The sequence below is a fragment of the Ambystoma mexicanum genome, chromosome 13 (genome assembly GCF_040938575.1).
Source record: "Ambystoma mexicanum isolate Mex_15411 chromosome 13, UKY_AmexF1_1, whole genome shotgun sequence".
Classification (NCBI taxonomy): domain Eukaryota; kingdom Metazoa; phylum Chordata; class Amphibia; order Caudata; family Ambystomatidae; genus Ambystoma; species Ambystoma mexicanum.
In genome coordinates, this window is record NC_090938.1 from 145,125,894 (window position 1) to 145,145,017 (window position 19,124).

The following is a 19,124-nucleotide window of genomic DNA, read 5'->3' on the forward strand; positions in this document are numbered from 1 at the left end:
AGTGAGAATACATGCACCCTTCTAACAGTGCATGGGGTCCTTCGTAACTGTTACCAGCACAATGCCAACATGCGTATGATTTATTGTAACTTGGGTAAAACTTGGAAAATATATGTGTGCACCCACCTAAACCATTCCTGCACTCTGCTACACTGCGTAGGTGCCCCCTAAGTCAGATGGGAACCACGATTGCGTACACGCACCTGTAAATCTGACACTTGAACTCTGCGCAGTGAATCCTATGAGCAAGTGTCTGTATGCCTGCCTTCGGGTGGCAGATAGTATGAGGGCTTTGTGTGCCCATTTCCCACTGAGAGGTTGTGTGCTCGGATCCATGAATACATATCGTTCCACGCAATAGTGAGCGTGCAATGGTCTGCCTGCGGGCTGTCCCTCAGAACTTTTTGCCTTGTTCTTCCTCATTTTCTGTGTTCTGCCGTCTACCCTGCCCTCTGCGCAAGCCACACCCACCCTCTGCGTGGTGTCTCGCGCATGGCACTCAGCCTCTTGCAGAGACATGCCGAGCCTGCACGAAGTGCCCACAGAGTACAAAAAGTGCCTTGAAGTCAGTCTGTTCACACCTACAACTCCCAGGATGCATTACTTTGTTAAATGAAACCCCGAGGGCAGACTACTGCTGTTTCAGTAACATGGAGTCTCATCAGGTCACTCCAAGACCCAACATGGTTCACTATTTAAAAGCCAGTCACTGTCAACTGTTGACAGCGCTCGCTGTTCCTGCTTCTGAGCCGAATAGGGATGAAAAACAAAGTTAATTGACTGCATAGTGCCCAATGCATCATGGGAAGATTAGGGCTCAGCTGAACCCAGGAAGCCGATAAAAAACAAACAACCACACAGAATCTGCACTGCAGCCAATAGTAACAGCAATCTAGTGGTTCTAGTTTGGTATCGACAGGGCTCCATGCCACGCTGACACCGTTTCACCAGTCCTCCACTTTGCCTTTACAGATTATGGTATCAGATGCTGAAGGTGGATCAATTCAATTGGATTTAATCGAGACTGGAGTTCTCAGAATGCATAGCTTGTTAAATGAAAGAATATGACTGGGAAATTACTGTTCCACTTTCATGGAGTCATCTGGTCACCCTCTCACCATGCCAGGTGCAGAATTGGAAGCAACATTGCAGCGTAAGAGGGCCCCAGAGCCCTCTGGGAAACACAGAACTGCAGGAGCCACTGGTCTCGCCATGGGGACACTGGAACCACAGGGTTTCTGAGGCATTGGGAGGATAGCTCAGGGGCAATGTGTTCACCTTGGAAGCAAGATGACGTTGAGCAACACAGGTTCGATCCCCGGGTCCACGCTTAGAAGCCTCTGGGTATTAAGTACGTTATAAATAACCTATCATATCATCTCATCACTGGAAAACAGGGGGACATATTCCAGCATGGGAAAAACAGAATCACACCAAGGCAGACACATGGCACCATGAACAAGTCAGAGAAACTGAGGTCCTGAGGACACTGTGATGGACAGAGGAGAGCCGGGTTTCTGGAGCACCAGATGAGAGAGCAAGGTTTCCAGAGACCCAGAAGATAGCATGAGTTACAGAACGCCATGGAAGGAAAATGACAGAGCAAGGGTACTATGGAATCATTGGAGACCCAGAAGTAGAGCATGAGTTCCAGAGCACCGTGTAAGGCAAAGGACAGAGCACGGGTTCTATGGACTCATGGGATATCCAGAAAAAGAGCATGGTTTCTAGAGCACCATGAGAGACCCAGAAGTAGAGCTTGGGTTCTAGAGCACCTTGGGAGACCCAGAAGAGAGAAGGGAGTTTAGGGCACCATGCAAGGCACAGGGGAGAGCAAGGGTTCTATGGACACTTGGGATATCCAGAAGTATAGCATGAGTTCTAGAGCACCACAGGAGTTTCAGAAAACAGCATAGGTTCTATAGCACCATGGAAGACACAGGACAGAGCAAGCGCTCTATCGAACCATGGGGGACCCAGAAGTAGAGCATGGGTTCTAGCGCACCATGGGAGACCCAGAAGAGAGCCGGGGTCATAGAGCACCATGGAAGGCACAGGGAGAGCATGGGTTCTGTGGAATCCAGGGAGACCCAGAAGTAGAGCATGGGTTCTAGAGAACCATGGGAAATGCAGAAGAGAGCATAGGTTCAAGAACACTAAGAAAGACACAGGAGAGAGCCAGAGCTCTCTGAAATCATGGTAGACACAGAAGGAGCGCATGGGAACCATATTGGTACAAGACTGCAGGGCTCATTGCAGAGGTTCAAATGTTGCTCTGGAAACACATAACAGCAGGTGACTGGGGGAGCAGGGGAACCACAGGCAAGTAAACACCCCCACACACACACACTTGGGGTTTAACTTGAGATGCTTATTTCGATTTCAAACCGCAGATTTTAATAGCATTCTGTTGTATAGAGATACTGGTTTTTTACAACTCCTCTGTGAAGACAGTGCAACTAATAAATTAAACCCTAGAATGTGCATACGTACACGTGGTTTGTTTAGATTTTCTGTGCAGGAAATAAAGTGGATGATTACATTGGTTCACAAATGTGTCAAGAAACGGCCAGCTCACATTGTGAAGTACTAGACAGCTATTTTCATGTAGAGGTAATCACAGACTGTTTTTCAAAGAGTGGCATGCTTGGAGAACAATGAGTGTAATTGACCAGTTTGAAATCCAATGCTTCTCATTGCTGTCTGTCCGTAATCTATGGGTCTGACATCATTCTTATGCATTATGAGTTTTAATTCCCCCAATAAACACAAAACTAGGGAGACAGCAGCATAGATTGGGTGTGGAAGAATGTTGGAGCGAGAACGTTGCCTGACGTCACTCAGATTGTTCATCGTAGGATAGTAATATTGCACTAATGTGCCTCTATCCCTTGGACGGCTCTGCCTGCCGCCCTCCCACAGATCCCATGGAGTGGACCAACGGCAATGTTCAGAAGTGGATCCTTTGGACAGAGCATCAGTACCGGCTGCCGCAGATTGGGAAGTCCTTTCAGGAGCTGGCGGGGAAGGACCTTTGTGCAATGCAGGAGGAAGAGTTCAGGCAACGCTCGCCACTCTGCGGGGATGTCCTCTATGCTCACCTCGACATCTGGAAATCAGGTTAAAATCTGACGAAAGTTAACTGGCAATCTATCTAGTTATGATTGTTCATTAATATGGGCCAATATAAACATTGTTGTTAATAGGACAATACCACAAGCCCATTGGTTCATTGGCCAAGTGAGTTATTGAGTTGTGGATAAGTAGTTGGGGGATGGAAGTGGCTGTAGAGTCAGTATGGATTGGAAGAAAGGGTGAGGTATAAGTGAGGAGATCATAAGGAGATCTGATCCTGGGAGAGGTTGGATCAGGGAAAAGATCCGATCCTGGGAGAGGTTGGATCAGGGAAGAGATCTGATCCTGGGAGAGGTTGGATCAGGGAAGAGATCTGATCCTGGGAGAGGTTGATCTTAGGTGGATGAAGGGCCGAGAGTGAGCATGTTGAGGTCCCACGGCTAGGCTGCAAGAAGCAATGTCAAGGATTTCCTTAATTTGCGGAAGTGGCAATGAATTTGTATCTTAAAGGTGGGACTCTCAAAGGAGATTTAGATCGCTTGGGTGGAGGATTTCTGGGGTCATTGTTTGAAGAAGGTTGGAGTCATCAGAGGCCATTCTGAGGTAGGCAGGAGAATCAGGGAGAATTAGATATTGTAGGACTACTATAAGTGCTAGCACTGGTGTGAATGGGGTTGCGAGTGGGTCGATAAGTATGTTGTATGGGAGCTGTGATTCAAACTGGATTATGGGGTATTGGCTGCTGGTGTCGATGTTAAATTGTCAAAGGAGAGGGGGAGGTTGTTGGAGGGGATACTGTTGAGAATTATCTTGAGCTCAACAAAGGCAGGTGAGAGTGTGCGTGTGGGCAGTATAAGATTATAAAACGAAGGGAGCAGAGATTGGAAGTGATGTGTTCGAATCAAGTCGAGGTGAAGTTGCAGATGTGGGCAGGTTGGTGGAGGCTTGCTCTCGGGTAGAGGAGAAGGGCCACGTCCCGTCTGTAGGAACTGGGATGTGTGTGTGCGCAAGACACCCACGTGTTCTTCTGTCTGCCCATCCATCTTTTTCTATGCATACAAATATGTGCCTCCTTTTCCTGTTTATGTACCCATTATGCAATTCCCTTAATCCTTTTCACCCACATCCCTGATTTATATATAACACTATGCCTGCCTTGTCTTTTTCCTGATGTGTGCCTTCTTTCCACCCCTATACCCTCTGTCTTACTGTCCTAACTCTTAAGTTTCTCGCTGAGGCTCAACTCATCCATGCCCCTCCCCAGTATCCCCCAGTCTGTATACAGCATATCTACTCTTGCCTCATTGCCCCTCTCTCTTTTCAGCCGCCTGGATGAAGGAGAAGGCTTCCCCTGGAGGAGAAGTGCGGTTTTGTGGTAAGTTGGCCTCTTCTAGCTGCCTCCAATACACTCGAGTTGGGACGCAAAATGGCACCCACTCTCATAACTTTAAGGCTACCATTGACCGCTTTTAAAGGAATGTAACATGGCATTATACAAAATAAAGTACCAATATATATTTAAAGTTTTCTGGAGTTCTGGGACTACATTAAACGCTTAGTCTTCATTCTTATGCTTTATATGGAGTACCCCCCCCACTCCCCTAGTCAGTACAGTAGATGGTAAATAATTCTAAAGTTAACAATGCTATTCACAGGGTGATGGATGATTTTGGTTATCTACAAAGTTGCTTACAGCTTGCTCCCAGGTATTACAGGGGCTATAGCTGTACAGTTCATATGGGGATACATGGTTTAGTTATCTGTGGATAACAAGGTCAGCCCTGTTTGAAGTCTGAGATTCTTGACATAGGAATAGTTAAGAGTTTGTTCATTATTCTTGTAGAGCGGAGAAATACCTTGACGTAAGGAGTGTTTGTTGCAGAGGGCTTAACCTAACACAGCGTGCTTTGAAGACACATTCTGGTTTTAGTTCACTCCTCTCTATTCCACTTTATATGCTTCCATTAAAAATAATATAGTTTACTGGTCTACGGTCTGTATTGTTTAATGGGTTGGATTGGATAGTAGGCTGGATTACTCTGTTGGCTAGATTTCGTGATATTGGGGATTGATGGTGAACTGGGTTATTTGGTGTTCTGAATTGGTTAGTGACCATGATAAGCTTTCAGCTGGATGGATTGCTGCGCTAAATTGGTTGAGTAATCTGCAACCTAGTTTGGTGGTTGGATTAACATTTTCGGTGGTAGCAAATCATTGTTGATCGGATTAATGGTGTACTGGACTGGTTGATTGACTTTATTGCTTAGTAAGCTTGATTGGTCAGTGGTCCTCCACTGAATCGGTTGATGAGTGAGATTAAACTGCCGTTTTTATATTTCGTCAGATTGAATATGGTGGTGTGGTTTGTTTACTGGTTTGGAACGGTTGGTAGACTTTTTGGCTTGCTTGGTAAACAAGATTGGTCTGTTGTTGAGCAAGATTGGTCTATGTTCTTCATTTGTCTGCGGCCTGGATTTGTGGATGGGAGATTGGTTGGCGAACTAGAATGTTCTGTGGACTTTATTGCACATTAAACTGGATTGGTCAGTGTTCAGAGCGTGATTTGGTTGTTCAGCCGGATTAACGTGAGCTTTTGATTTGTAGGGTTTCTATATTGGTGGGTGGGATGGATTATTGATTGCATGTCTGGGTTGATGACCTGGATTGGTTGCTAAATTGCTTATATGCCTTCTTTTTGCTGCCTAGATAGTTTTTGGGCTAGATAGATTGGTGTGTTATATTTAACCACGTACTGTATTGGAGAGTTGTCTGGATCAGTCGATTCACTAGATTGATAAATGAGTTTGATGAGTTTGCTGGTTGATGGGCTATATTGGTAGGTTGCCCGTGTTGGTCAATGGTCACCATTGGTTGGTGGGTTGGATTAAGTGCTTGTATGGATTGGCCAACTGGCTGCATTGAAAGGTGCCACGTATTGGTTTATGGGCTGTGTCAGTCTATTGATTAGAACGGTTGATGAAATTGTAAGGGTTGATGCATAAGGACTGACATATGTGGCCTTTGTCTCTCTTTTAGCGAGCGAGGAACCCTGGACGGACAGTGAGGCAGACTCTTCCTGCTCGGGGCAGCCCATCCACCTATGGCAGTTCCTGAAGGAGCTTCTGCTGAAACCGCACAACTACGGGCGCTTCATCCGTTGGCTGAACAAAGAGAAAGGTGAGGGCCTGTCTCTTCCACGCTTATCTTCTTCCAAGAATTGCTGCAATGGCTCTGCCTGGGGATAAGGACAGAGCAAGTGCTGTCAGAACTTGAAGATGGATGAGTTTCTGCTTCTAGGAAAGTTTCTTAATGAATGCTCGTTTCTGAGAATGCTCTTCGGCGAGATCAAAGGAATGCTGGTCTCTGCATATCCAAGTTAGTGTGGTTCCTATTCAGCACAGGGGTGCCACCTACCTTGATTATGAAGAGAACTTTTTTTTATTTTTGCCAAGAAATTACTATTTTGTACTCAGTGTTCTAAAAAGAAGCAGTGGCAGAACCAACCATTTGTGCAAACGTGGGATTGGCATATTCCAGGCAGCGCTATGCGCTATAATGTTACTACCCGGCCATAAGATGGTAACAACTGGGAAATGGTGCGAGTACCTGGGCAAATGCCTCTGTAATATCTATATGCTTGTCACAACTGTTGGCTTTGCCAATGTTTTTTAAGAGGACTTGATTGTGAGGTTCAAGTGCGAAAACCTTGATTGTAAGGTTCAAGTGCGAAAAAACACACACACATATTGCTTGTAAATGAAGTAGCTAATGGCACACTTGGTTCAAACATTTCTTTTTTTACGCCATTAGGTCTGTCTCAGTAGACAGCTTAGAAATGATACTGGCAAGTCCAATACACGCAAGGACTTACGTTGCTGAATGACATAGATAACTCAAAGCGATCCAATGAGGAAGTGCTTTGGGTGCAGGGGAATAGTAGAGTGTGGGAATGCCCATAGTGCATAGGCCAAAAGTGGTCAGTGGGTGGGTAAAATCAAACGACACCCAAAGCTCTGTATCCACCCCTCAAATCCCATCTCCCCCTTGATGTAGTCCAACAGCATAGTTTTGGCTTCTATGTGGCACTTCAGCATCACCTAATAGTCAAAAATAAAAAGCAGATTTAGACAAAGCCTTGAGGAATTAGTCGTACTTTCTCACTACATGCCTCTCCTTACATCTTCACGTTTCCATCTGTACTCTATTTTTCTCTGTCTTGCTTGCTTCCTTGGTTTTACGTTGTTTCACTGAAGTAAATGACCTTGTGGTAATTTAATTTGCTGAAATTACCTTGGGTAATTTTCTTTTAATAGAGGGGTCATCCCCATCCCCATACGCACCCTCGCCTGTTCCCTTCCCATAGCCCCAAAGAGGCCCCTTTTAACAACCACAATGTAATTGCAGAGATATAAATGATGCCAATCTAATTTACTTGGATGAAATAACAGTGTAACATTTCCTTCATCTTCCTTGTCATGGTTGCTGTCATATCTAATTCTCTGTCCTTGTTGCTTGCCTTGCATTTGAGGTTCTTAGTCCTGTATAATCTGTCACTATTTCCCTGTCACAGAACGCACATTTATTTAGCACATTTGAAATAGTCTTTAAAAACTTTCAAGAGGATATCTATTTGCAAAGTTTAGAAACAGATGTCTGTTGTATATCTGCCATATAAAACAATTTCTATTTTTGTACAGGAGCAATATTTATTGAATTATGTATATTATCAAACTTCTTCTAAGCTATTTAAGGTATTTTTTTAACATATTTGAAAGTTTAAGTATTGTAAAAAACATAAATACATTTATACACATATGACATATGTATACATGTGAAAAAGTTAAACAAACATACACCAGTGAAATTTGCCACCCCACAACCGGCTCCTTGTTGACACAATAAAGGGAAATGGAACATGCAACAACAAAAATAAAGAATCTTGTCTTGGTCTGTTTAGCATTTCTCCAACTTGAAAGAGGTGGACATGTTGGAAATATATGCGCGTGCGTCCAGAAAGATATTTAAAATATTAGCTCATAATCTTAATAGATATAGGCAGAACCAGAAGCATTACTTGTTACTATAAGCAACAATAAACAAATACTAACAATCAGTAAAGATACCTCTATGAAAACAGTATATTCAAAGTAAAAGGAAATACCCTAGATCCAGAATAAATTATCTGCATATGAACTCTTACTCTGAAAGATAACAAAAGGTTTAAAGAAAAAGAGAAAGGAAGAAAGCAGTGATTGATGTAGGAGCATGTATGTGTAGTTGGTGTTCCATATCTTTTAAAAATGTGTATGAATTATGCAGGTTTAATATGAATTTGGCATTGTTGTTTCTATCCAACTAAGTATCTTAGCTGTGCAAGGCAAGATTTATTGTAATTGCAAATGCTCATGTATACTCTGCTGGTTTTAAAGGACATTTTAAACTGCTGTCATTCATATATGTTTATGTACAATTTAACATAAGGGTTTGGGACAAAGTCCCCTCTGTATTTAGCAATATTCAGAAATCAGAGCTGGAAGTGGCCGTCGAGGCTGTTTTTTCAGAGCATCTCAGACGTGACTTCAACACTATAGCTTTTATACAATGTCCCAGTGTTAGGCAGTGTTATGGTTTTCAGGTCCTAGTGTGGTGGCAGTACAGCTGCGGTCTCCAAGCTCAGTGAGGAAGAGTCCTAACCACACCATATTTGCAGGATGACCGCTCACCCGGTAAATAGCCCCCCAATGAAATTCCCCTGTATTGAAATGGATTCTGTGTGAGGAATTCCCGAAAACACAGAGTGGATATGACAGTTGAGGAGTGGACTCGAGACACCTGAGAATAGTCAGTAAAGATTGCTTTCTGCATGTTTTTTAAAATTTTATTTCTACCACTTTTCAAATGAAAAGCAGAAACCCCACGAGTTGTTCAAAAAAGGGGAAAACAGACTTCTTATTTATTTGCAAATGTAGATCCCACGCATATATAGGCACACAGAACAGTTTAAAACAAAATCTAGTCGGAACACTTTATACTGAACAATATAAAGATGACAAAAGGTTACACAATTATTTTAAATCAGTTGTTGAACAAGGGGAGAACAAGTCTGCTCCAAAATGGCAGTATCACAAAGGCGTTCAGCCTGGAGTCCAGGTAAAGGCAGATTCCTACAAAGAACGGACTCTCTTCCAGATACCAAAGATGATGCAAACTAATCACGGGCTCCTTAGCATACCCCCGTTGTCTATCTTACGGAAGGCAAAATTCGGTTTCCACTTCATCCACTATTTGTGATGTAGTCCAAGAGCCGTAACCTTCCTTGCTTACTCATTGACAAGGAGGAGAAAGCTGGTTTTACAAAGACGTGGCTTTCAAGTGGCAGCAAAATAGGCACTGGCAGCCTATAGCTGGCATGACCTGTCATTTACAAGTACCTCCTTTCCAGACCCTCGTAACTTGATTTGTTTTGCCGGGTGGAAGAGGAGGAATGTATCCATTCTAAGTTCTATTCCATGAGTACATCAGATTCCACTTAGTAACAAACCAACCAAAATATATATATATATATATATATACACACATACATTTATACAAACATACATATATACATAAACACACACACCAAGAAAGTTATGGTGGGTTTAATAAAAAACCTTTCACTTGAAATGTGAAAGTAGGAAAGTCCATTTGAGCCCAGTCTCACGTTCCACAATGCCACCTAGTAGCCATTGTTGGAAGTTCACCTCCTGTTCTGAGCCACACCAGCAAGGCATTGTGGGTATGCAAATTAGCTCCAATGCAATCCTTTTTTCTCTAGGAAATGTTCTTTGTCTAAGAGGGCAGTGCTACTTTATACATAGCGTAATCAACCCAAGACAGACATTTGCATTTAGGATCAGTGCAGTATAGTCCAACAACCTTGTGGTTGGAGCATTGATCATTATATTATATATATATATACATATACACACACACACACACACACACACACACACACACACAGCTGGTAATTAGCTCTTACATTGAAAAATGTTTGCGAGTATATGATAGCAGGACACTGCCCAACCCCTTCAATCCACAAGCCAACTGTAGAAACTATAGATTTCTACTCAGTGATGACGATTTGATGGCGATTGATGATAAATTGGACAGTCGAAAGGAGAGGTGTAGGTTGAGACTAGAGGCCGTAGCTTGGTCTAGATGTGTGAAGAGGTGGTAGAGATAACATTAACAAAATGTTCTTGGGTGTACTAACCCAAGAGATTGGAAGGACCTCTTGTGCATTTATTTATTTATTTATTGGGCATTTGTATGGTGCCTATACATGAGTGTTTCAAGGTGCCACAAGACAAAAATGGGGGGGGCAGAGGAGAAACAACAATAAATGGTCCTACTAGGCCTTGTGACATTAGGATCATACACGTGAAGGGACAATAAGTGCAGGGGAAGGGGACAGGACAGGGCGGAAGGGCTGGGATTAAGGGTAAGGGGGAAGGGAGAAGTGCAGCAGGGATGGGGCACAGGGGCAGGGTAAGTGCTGATGGGAACCCAGGAGGGCAAGTGCCAGGGCAAACAGGGGTAAGGGTCAGTTGGTGGGAGGGGGACCAGAACTAGGGTACTCTGGGAAGGGTGCCCAAGGGCAAGTGCCGGTTAGGGATGCTCGGAAGGACTGGTCGAGGAGGGCGGCCTGGTCCCTGTAAAACACATAAGGCGGCCAGGCACCAGTCACAGCGGCAGGGGGATATTAGCAAGGAAAGGGGAGAGGGAAAGAAGAGGAGAAAGGGAAAGTCTTGAGAAGTTTCTGGAACTTGAGGAGATCCGTCTCAAATCTGAGGGGTGCAGGAAGGCTGTTCCAGAGGGAGGCTCCTGCCGAAGAAAGAACTCTACCCCCACACTCTGTTCTTGGAGAAACGTCTGACCTGCAGAGAGTTGGACCTAGAGAACCAGAGGACTCTAACAGGGAGGTATCTAGGGTTAGACCGTTTGCTGTAGCAGTGTCCCATCCCCCAGAAAGCCTTGTGGGTGATGCAGAGGGTCTTGAATTTGATGCTTACAGTCACTGGGAGCCAGTGGAGAGATTTCAGGGCTGGAGAGATGCAGTCCCTGGGCTTGAGGCCAAGGATCATCTTGCAACCCCATTCTGGAATTACATTCTTGCACACGAAAAATGTGTTGTCAAGAAACTTTTGATCACTCACTGTTCATTCAGTCTTTTTTGAAAACACATTTCACACCACAATGTTGTGTTAAAATACTGGAATTGAAAAACTTTCATCTTCATAAAAAAATTATTCTTTAATCAAAAAGACACTGGCTAATATTCATATCCAATGCATTTCGGTCATGTTGCCCGTCTTCAGAGATCATGATTTATAAACTAGATCAACATAATGATCTTTTTATTATGAAAATTAAAGTTTAAGTTCAATTCCAGTACTTTAACACGACACTGTGGTGTGAAATGTATTTTCAAAAAAGATTGAATGAACACTGAGGGATGAAATGTTTCTTGATAACAAATGTTTTGTGTGCATGTCACACAAGAGGTCCTTCTTATCTCTTGGGGTATGACACCCAAGAACATTTTGTAAATTGTATCTCTATCCCTCAGTGCAGGGGGGATTATTTGGTAACAGGACCTCATAACCGGTATATACTCCATATCACATAAGCAAATAATTAACAGGAATGTTGTATGAAATTGCATTGCCCGCTCTGTCAGAGTATTGAAGAGGTGGTAGATGACCACATATTCTTCCAATCATTCCTCAAAAATCACTGTGGCAATGCTTCAACAATGTGATGTTTCTTTTATAAAGATGTTGATAATGGCGTAACATTGAGGCTGCTGTGCACAAGAATTAACTACTAGCCATTCTGTATGGATAGACCTTGAGCACAATATACACAATTTAAGTTGCCAAATTAGAGTGATAGTGTATTTGCAGTGCACAAAACTAACTGCAGCGGTCTTGCTATCCAGTATGATAGCCGCAGAGGTCCAAGCATATGTGCGAGAAAGAATGGTTAATTTTGCGTGAAGTAGCTACAACATCACTATAATTTGGCACCTTAAGTTGTGTAGCTTGTCTTTCTGGTCTATCGGGCAGGAAAGAGAGATCACTTCATGTAATTCCTCTGCACAGCAGGCTAAATATCACACCGATATCACAATGTTTATAAGAGCACACGATGAATCGATACAGACAGTGATGTCTGAAAAATGCTTGGAAGAGTATCTGGTTCACGTCAAAGATTATTCCCAACTGCTTACGATCCATCAGCTCAGGCCCTGAAGAAGCACACATTATACACAATATGGTCAGAATTATAGTGCGAAATGTGTGCCGGTCAGATTTTAGAGATCAGTGTTGCATGTAACCTAGGGATGTATTGATCCTGTAGAATGTGACAGGAGACATTGTATTGTATATAATCAGCAAATCCGTGGCTCTTCACACAATAATAATAAAGATATGATATTTAATTGAAGTTTTAGCAAAGTGACAATACACGTTTTTTTCTTTATATGCTTTGAGTATAGGACTGTTGAGGTTCACTCCCTAGTAGGAGTCAACAGCAGCTTCTATACTCAAGTTGATGTACACCGCACTGCATTCCTCTAAACTCCTGTGTTTCGATGCTTTATGGTTGAAGGTACTGTCAGAGTTTGAGCCTAGAGGTCCTTACTTAGTGTAGAGTTTATTAATGCTGGAAGATGTGATGTTTGAAGACAGAAGCAGAGGTTGAGTCTACAGGTCCTAACTTAGGTTAAAGGCTATGGATGTTGGAAGAGGTGATGGCTGAGGATGAAGATAGAGGTTGTGTCTAGAAGTCCTGACTTAGTCTAGAATGTATGGATTCTGGTTGAGGTCATGGTTGAAGACAGAGGTGTGGGTGAGTCTACAGGCCATGACTTAGTCCAGCTTTGATGGCTGACAGTGAAATTGGAGGTTCAGCTACAAGGTCCTGGCTTAGTCCAAAAGTTCTTGATGTGTGACTAGTTCATGACTGAGGCAAGAGTCAATACTTATTTCTAGAGGTAATGGTTTGGGATGGAGACTATGATCACTATGAGAAAGGAGGGTTTGAAGGCCATATCATCACGTTTTCCCTAGAGAGTGTTTATGCTGCAATTGGTTAAACAGAGTACATGTTCCTTCACTCCAGGTCGTATTTGTTCCCTTTGTTCAAATCTAGAAGGGCCGAGATAGATTGCATACATTTGAAATAACAATCTTAAAATATCCGTTTCTAGCAATCTCTTATAAATATATAAGCAATTTGAAGACAATCTCATATCTATTTCTGACCGAGAACCTCTGCTCTTGCCGCTTCTCTTAGGAATCTTCAAGATCGAAGACTCAGCCCAGGTGGCCCGTCTCTGGGGTATCCGAAAGAACCGCCCAGCCATGAATTATGACAAATTGAGTCGCTCCATCCGACAATACTACAAGAAAGGCATCATTCGGAAACCTGACATCTCCCAGCGCCTGGTCTACCAATTTGTGCACCCTGTCTGAGGCCGAGGGGCGTACAGTTGGCACAGAGGACTGATCTCAGGGCTGAGGATGGAGAAGAGGCGAGTGATACTAACACCCCCTCCATCCTGATCGGACCCAATACAACAAATGTATTAAGAAAGAGGAGGTCGTGGAATCCGACACAATGGGACATCCATGGACGGTTCTAGTGAACTGGTTGTTTTGGACTCTTGAAAATGTTCGGTGTATATAGACCAATGCCACGTCAACAAGGGCCTGTTAAAAATAGGGGCACCTTCCTTGATGGGGCCAGATCTGAATAAACCTTCCGCCTGGGGCCCATTACTCCAGCACCCCGGCGCTTAGGCCCATTTAGGACTAGATGCTAAGACTGGAGCGGGTGATGGAAAGGGACAAAAGTCCAAGGACATTCGATTCACAGAGTATGTATATATACAAGCAATCACATACTGCTAGCTATTCCCTCACACACTGCAACACAATTTTTCACACACTTGGAGCCACTCTATTGTACGCTACTGGCAAATTGATCAACACGTACGGCGGATACCTTCTTTGACACACACAGCCAACCATTATCTTACACACTGCTGTCACTGGAAGAACTTTATCGTCTATCATACACAACTAACCCTTATCTTACACATTACTGAAACCGGTAAGCAGTGACACTTTCTATGGCACACAACCATCATCTTACACACTGCTGTCACTGTAGGAACTGATCACAAACAACCATTATTTCACACACTGCTATCACTATAAGATCTAAAACCTATCACACACAACTAAGCATTATCGTACACACTGTAGTCACTGTAAGAGCCATTCTCTAACACTGTACAGCCACTGCAAGAGTTATAGCCCATAATACAATAATTCTATTACGCAGAAGCCACTGCGACCATCATGTCTTACACTGTTATCTTGTAACACAGCGCATCCACTACACGCTTTCTATCACACTGCACAATTTCAATAACTATCACACACTGCAGCCACAGCAAGTACTCTGTTGCAGAATGTCAGGCATTCTCACACACACATTGCATGCCATTTTAACACACACTGCTAGCCATTATAAGTGGCACTGGAGACACGGTCAACATTCTTACACATAAAAAGGTGATAATGCGCTCGTTGTACAACACACAGCACTTATTGCAAGCATTCTGCAACATTATAATAACTCTGCCACAAATCATGTCACACTTTGCGACCACTGGTTGTATATCACACACTTCATTCACTGCTTTGTGTTCTATCTCGTAGCTAAACATTGAGTGCATTCAGAAACTAACACTTATGAAACAAACCACTGCACACTAACACAACCTGAAGCCACAACAAAGACGGAAAATGAAACTGCAGGCACACTGCATTATATAATGTGTGCACTGCCACATACTCTCACATTTCTAACTACAAAACAGACTCTGTGTGTGAAATGTGTTCTATAATTCACTGCATCCGCCACTGAATCCTATTATGCTGGCCCAAATGCAGGCTTCCGCATGACACATATATCACTGGATGTGTTCTTGAACACACTGCTGCAGAACTTGGTACGGCCTCACACAGTGAAATTACTCAATTTCCTGACTTGCACACTACAGGCATTCTATCACACTGCAGGGCCACACAGTACATCAAACTGAGCAAGCACTGCAGGCACACTGCCACAGAATGCCATATGCCACACTGAATACTGCAACCAATAGGCACGAGTCATTCATTGCAAGAATGCTAGGCATTCCAATATACTGCAGGCACTGGAGTGATCATTCTACCAAGCAGTGAAATCACTGTAGATACACCACAGCCACTGCATTATAGACTGTAACCAATAGGCACGAGCCAATTACTAAAAGAATGCTAGGCATTCCAACGCACTACAGGCACTGGAGTGGGCATTCTACTAAGCAGTGAAATCACTATAGATACACCACAACCACTGCATTATAGACTGTAATCAAGAAGTGACTGCGTTCCTAGGGCGTGCCTTATACATCAGCTACAAATAAAATAAACCAAATAACCAGCAGACACCAAAGCACGCACACACTGCCAGCACCTTGGTATTCTCTAGCACTGCAAGCAGTGCACACATCGTATAGACACTGAGCCAGAAGTTCAACCATTGCACATTATAGGACACTGCCAGCAAAGGAGCGATACTGGCGCTCTCTGTCCAGTATTCTATTATGCAGTGCAACGAACAAGAGAACTGATCAAACACTGCAGTTATTCCATCAGACTCCAAGCACTGCATATATAGTGTTACACACTCCCAAATGTTCAAATGTAGACGTCAACCAATACACGTGGTGATTTCTGCATAGATGTTATCACACTGCAAGCACTGCCTGTATGCTTTCATCACACACTGCTGTTGAATCTTATATTGCTTGCAGCCAACAGACACCAAGCCACACACTTTGAATGCTGCGCATTGCACACTCAGTGCAACCATCGCAGATATACGGACACACTGCATACCTTTATTATATGCCAGTTTTTCAAATGGGTATAGAAAAGTGCAGGTACTCACCATCCCAGAGTACCCACTTACTATTGAGAAGAGCTGGTACTCCCACCATTAAATGGATTGGCTTCCTGCCTAGAAGTGCCAGTACTATGTCTTTCAAAAAACAGAAGAGCAGGTATTTGGGACTGGCAAATACCTGCCCATTTAAAGCACTGCTATAAACTGCAACCAATCGACACGACACTGAGGCAAGCGCTGTGGTTACTGCAAGTATGCGATCACACTGCACACAACACGTGCTTAACTTCATCACGGTCTGTACAAACCAGCCGGGGGAACAATACGCTGCTCTGTGGTCAAGCTTAGGCGCTCTGAAACTACCACGGTGGTGATTTGGCACAGTATAGAAACCCATTAACAGAACATTGTACACTGCCCAATGCTCTCTTAGAGATTGCGGTTTACCACACAGCAAGCACCGCCTTCGCTCGATCCCACATAACTCTTGCGGTCATTCCGTCCCATTTCAAGCAACGCCTGTGACAGGCCATCACACGGTACTGTGCATTATGCTACCAGAGTAGGCCATACAAAAACACTCATCAATTGCACACTTTCAACCACACTGTAAGCGATGCATTCACTCTTGATCACACTGCAGTGCATCTACACCACTGCAATGAGTGCATGCATCGTTTAATCACGAAATGCTAGGAATCTTCACGATGGCGCAACCATTGCAGCACTGCTGCACACTGCCATATACTTTATTACAGACTGCAACCAACAGAGGACTCGCACTGCCATCACTGCATCCATCGTACCACACGCATCCTCTTTACTCATGGGACACTGAAAGTACTCCATGCATCGCACACAGGCACTTAACCGTCACTCCGCCCTGCAGGCACTGCACCCGCAAGCTCTGTGAGGCCTATGACTACACAGTGCAGCACTACAGGTGCGTACTGCCATGCATTTTGTTGCATCCCCTCCATTGTTAAAAAAACAGGTACCTTGAATGATCCTTGTTGCGCTAATATTTCAATGATTTTCACTTCTATACAACTTAGAATAATGTACTGTCTAAAATTCTGCATTGGGATTATCTGGCACCCTCCCTGCACGTGCCCTATGCAAAAGACTATTAATCAGCATAGAATTAGTTCAATTCATATTTTCATTCAGTGTCCGATTCCTCAATATTACGCCATATTTGTTTACAATGATTATCCGGTACTCCCCGCCATACAATTTATTTTATGATCCATCTTGTTCCCCGAATGGGCACTGTTTCAAAAATCCTTTCCGATTTCACACATAATTATTCTTTTGTATTTTATTTCCATACAATTTCCAATTCTGTCAAACTGAATGAAAAATGAATTGATTCTATGATGATAAATGTGATGAGTTATGCACACATGGAAATTATATGAATGAACATATAGGACGTGTATAGAATTCCAAATTGGGTATTGATATACACAGAACACTTTGGTTATAATCAAGTGACCCTTTTTGGTATAAATTGTGAAATTTTTTAAACGAGCGCAACTTTGGAATATTATCTAGTTTCATTGTTAAAAACACGTTCGAGTGCCGTGGGGCAGTGCCCGATGTAGCCGGGCTCCTGCAGGAGGGACTGGCACCTGCTCCTGGACTGAGGCCTCCCTGCCCCTCAGGCCCGTTTCGTGCAAAGAAACGCCATTCTTTAAGAGCAGTGAGCGATGACCCGTGTGGGCCTGGCTGTGCCTGACCCATCAAGAGACAATGGCACTGAGCCGCTGGCCCGCACCGACAGGTCCACGCTGACATGGCCTGGAACACTGAGGTGTTTACATGGTGCCAGCCTGGGGAACAAGCCCAGGGAGGTGGCTGGGCACGACTGCAGCTTACGGGAGCACCCACACCACACAACAAAGCGCCTTGATGTAAGATTGAAGGTTAGCTAGGCCCTTAGGGTATCTGACTCGCTGTTGGGTGCAGGGGGATATTGGGTTCAAGCTGGCACATACTCTGGTCATGTCCATTCACTGTTTGAGTCCCACCAGTGTGGTTCACCCAGGATCCATGAGTGGAACGACAGCAGCACTACCGGCTCCGGCCAGCAGGAGTCAGTGCCTGAGAAATCAGTTTACTGCTGTAGTCCCAGAGGTGTATTATTAGAGCAGTACTACAAGCCACAGCAAGCAGGAGTCACTATTCGAGCAGTGCTGAGTCTTACCCCAGAGCTATTAATACAGAGTAACATCCGCTACGGCCGGCAGGTGTCACTACGAGACCATTACTGGACTGCTCATCTGGCTATGACCAAACTAGTTCAATACAACGCCAGCAGATGTCATTTAACAACCCACAGCATATTGAAGTGGTAACTTTATCTGTTCCCAGCAGGTGTCACTGCATGGACGGAACTGAGGCTGATGCAGGGCTGTTCATATTTATACCAATATGATATATAGGTTAGTAAGAAGTAGTGAGCTTAGAGGAAGAGCAGGCCTTGCGCTATCCAAGGTCTGATTGTGCGGAATGTTTGATCCTTCTGCCGGGTACAGGGTTAACTTGGAACAAGCTCACTGATTCCCACATTTCGTAGATACGAGAGTAGATGGGTAACCGTGTGTGATTTGGCACTGGATTTCAATCACATATTGTGGATGGCGTATCAAAAAAAAGCAGGGGGTCAGTGTACCCAGGTTGGTTGACAAATTTTGATTTATTCAGCATGTAAGTTGAAGTAATTAACTAGACACATGTGATTATGGTTACATGAAAGAAAACCCAACACTTGTTTCAACTGGTGCGCGCAGTCTCAACTCGAGCCAAGGTGGCACAACAGTGGCTACCGAGTTCCCTTACTCAAGGAGCAGCGACCAGCGACTATCTCCACTCCACCTTGATAAAGACTACGGTCGAAACACGTGTTGGCTTTTCTTTCATGTAACCATGATCACATGCGTCTAGTTAATTACTTGAAGTTACGCGCTGAATAAATCAAGACTTGTCAACCAACCTGGGTACACTGACACCCTGCTTTTTTTTTAATACGCCATCCA

At 43.8% G+C, this 19,124-nt stretch overlaps 1 protein-coding gene across 1 annotated transcript in view; it reads left to right on the forward strand.

The window, feature by feature from the left end:
• Nucleotides 1-17,617, forward strand: part of SPDEF (SAM pointed domain containing ETS transcription factor) — a 67,148-nt gene extending 49,531 nt beyond the window's left edge. Inside the window, exons 3-6 of the mRNA XM_069633502.1 lie at nucleotides 2,923-3,120; nucleotides 4,400-4,450; nucleotides 6,112-6,252; nucleotides 13,417-17,617. Of these exons, the coding sequence (XP_069489603.1) occupies nucleotides 2,923-3,120; nucleotides 4,400-4,450; nucleotides 6,112-6,252; nucleotides 13,417-13,595 (569 nt within the window). The 3' untranslated portion in view covers nucleotides 13,596-17,617. The remainder of the gene's footprint in view (nucleotides 1-2,922; nucleotides 3,121-4,399; nucleotides 4,451-6,111; nucleotides 6,253-13,416) is intronic.
• The last annotated feature ends 1,507 nt before the right edge of the window (nucleotides 17,618-19,124 follow it).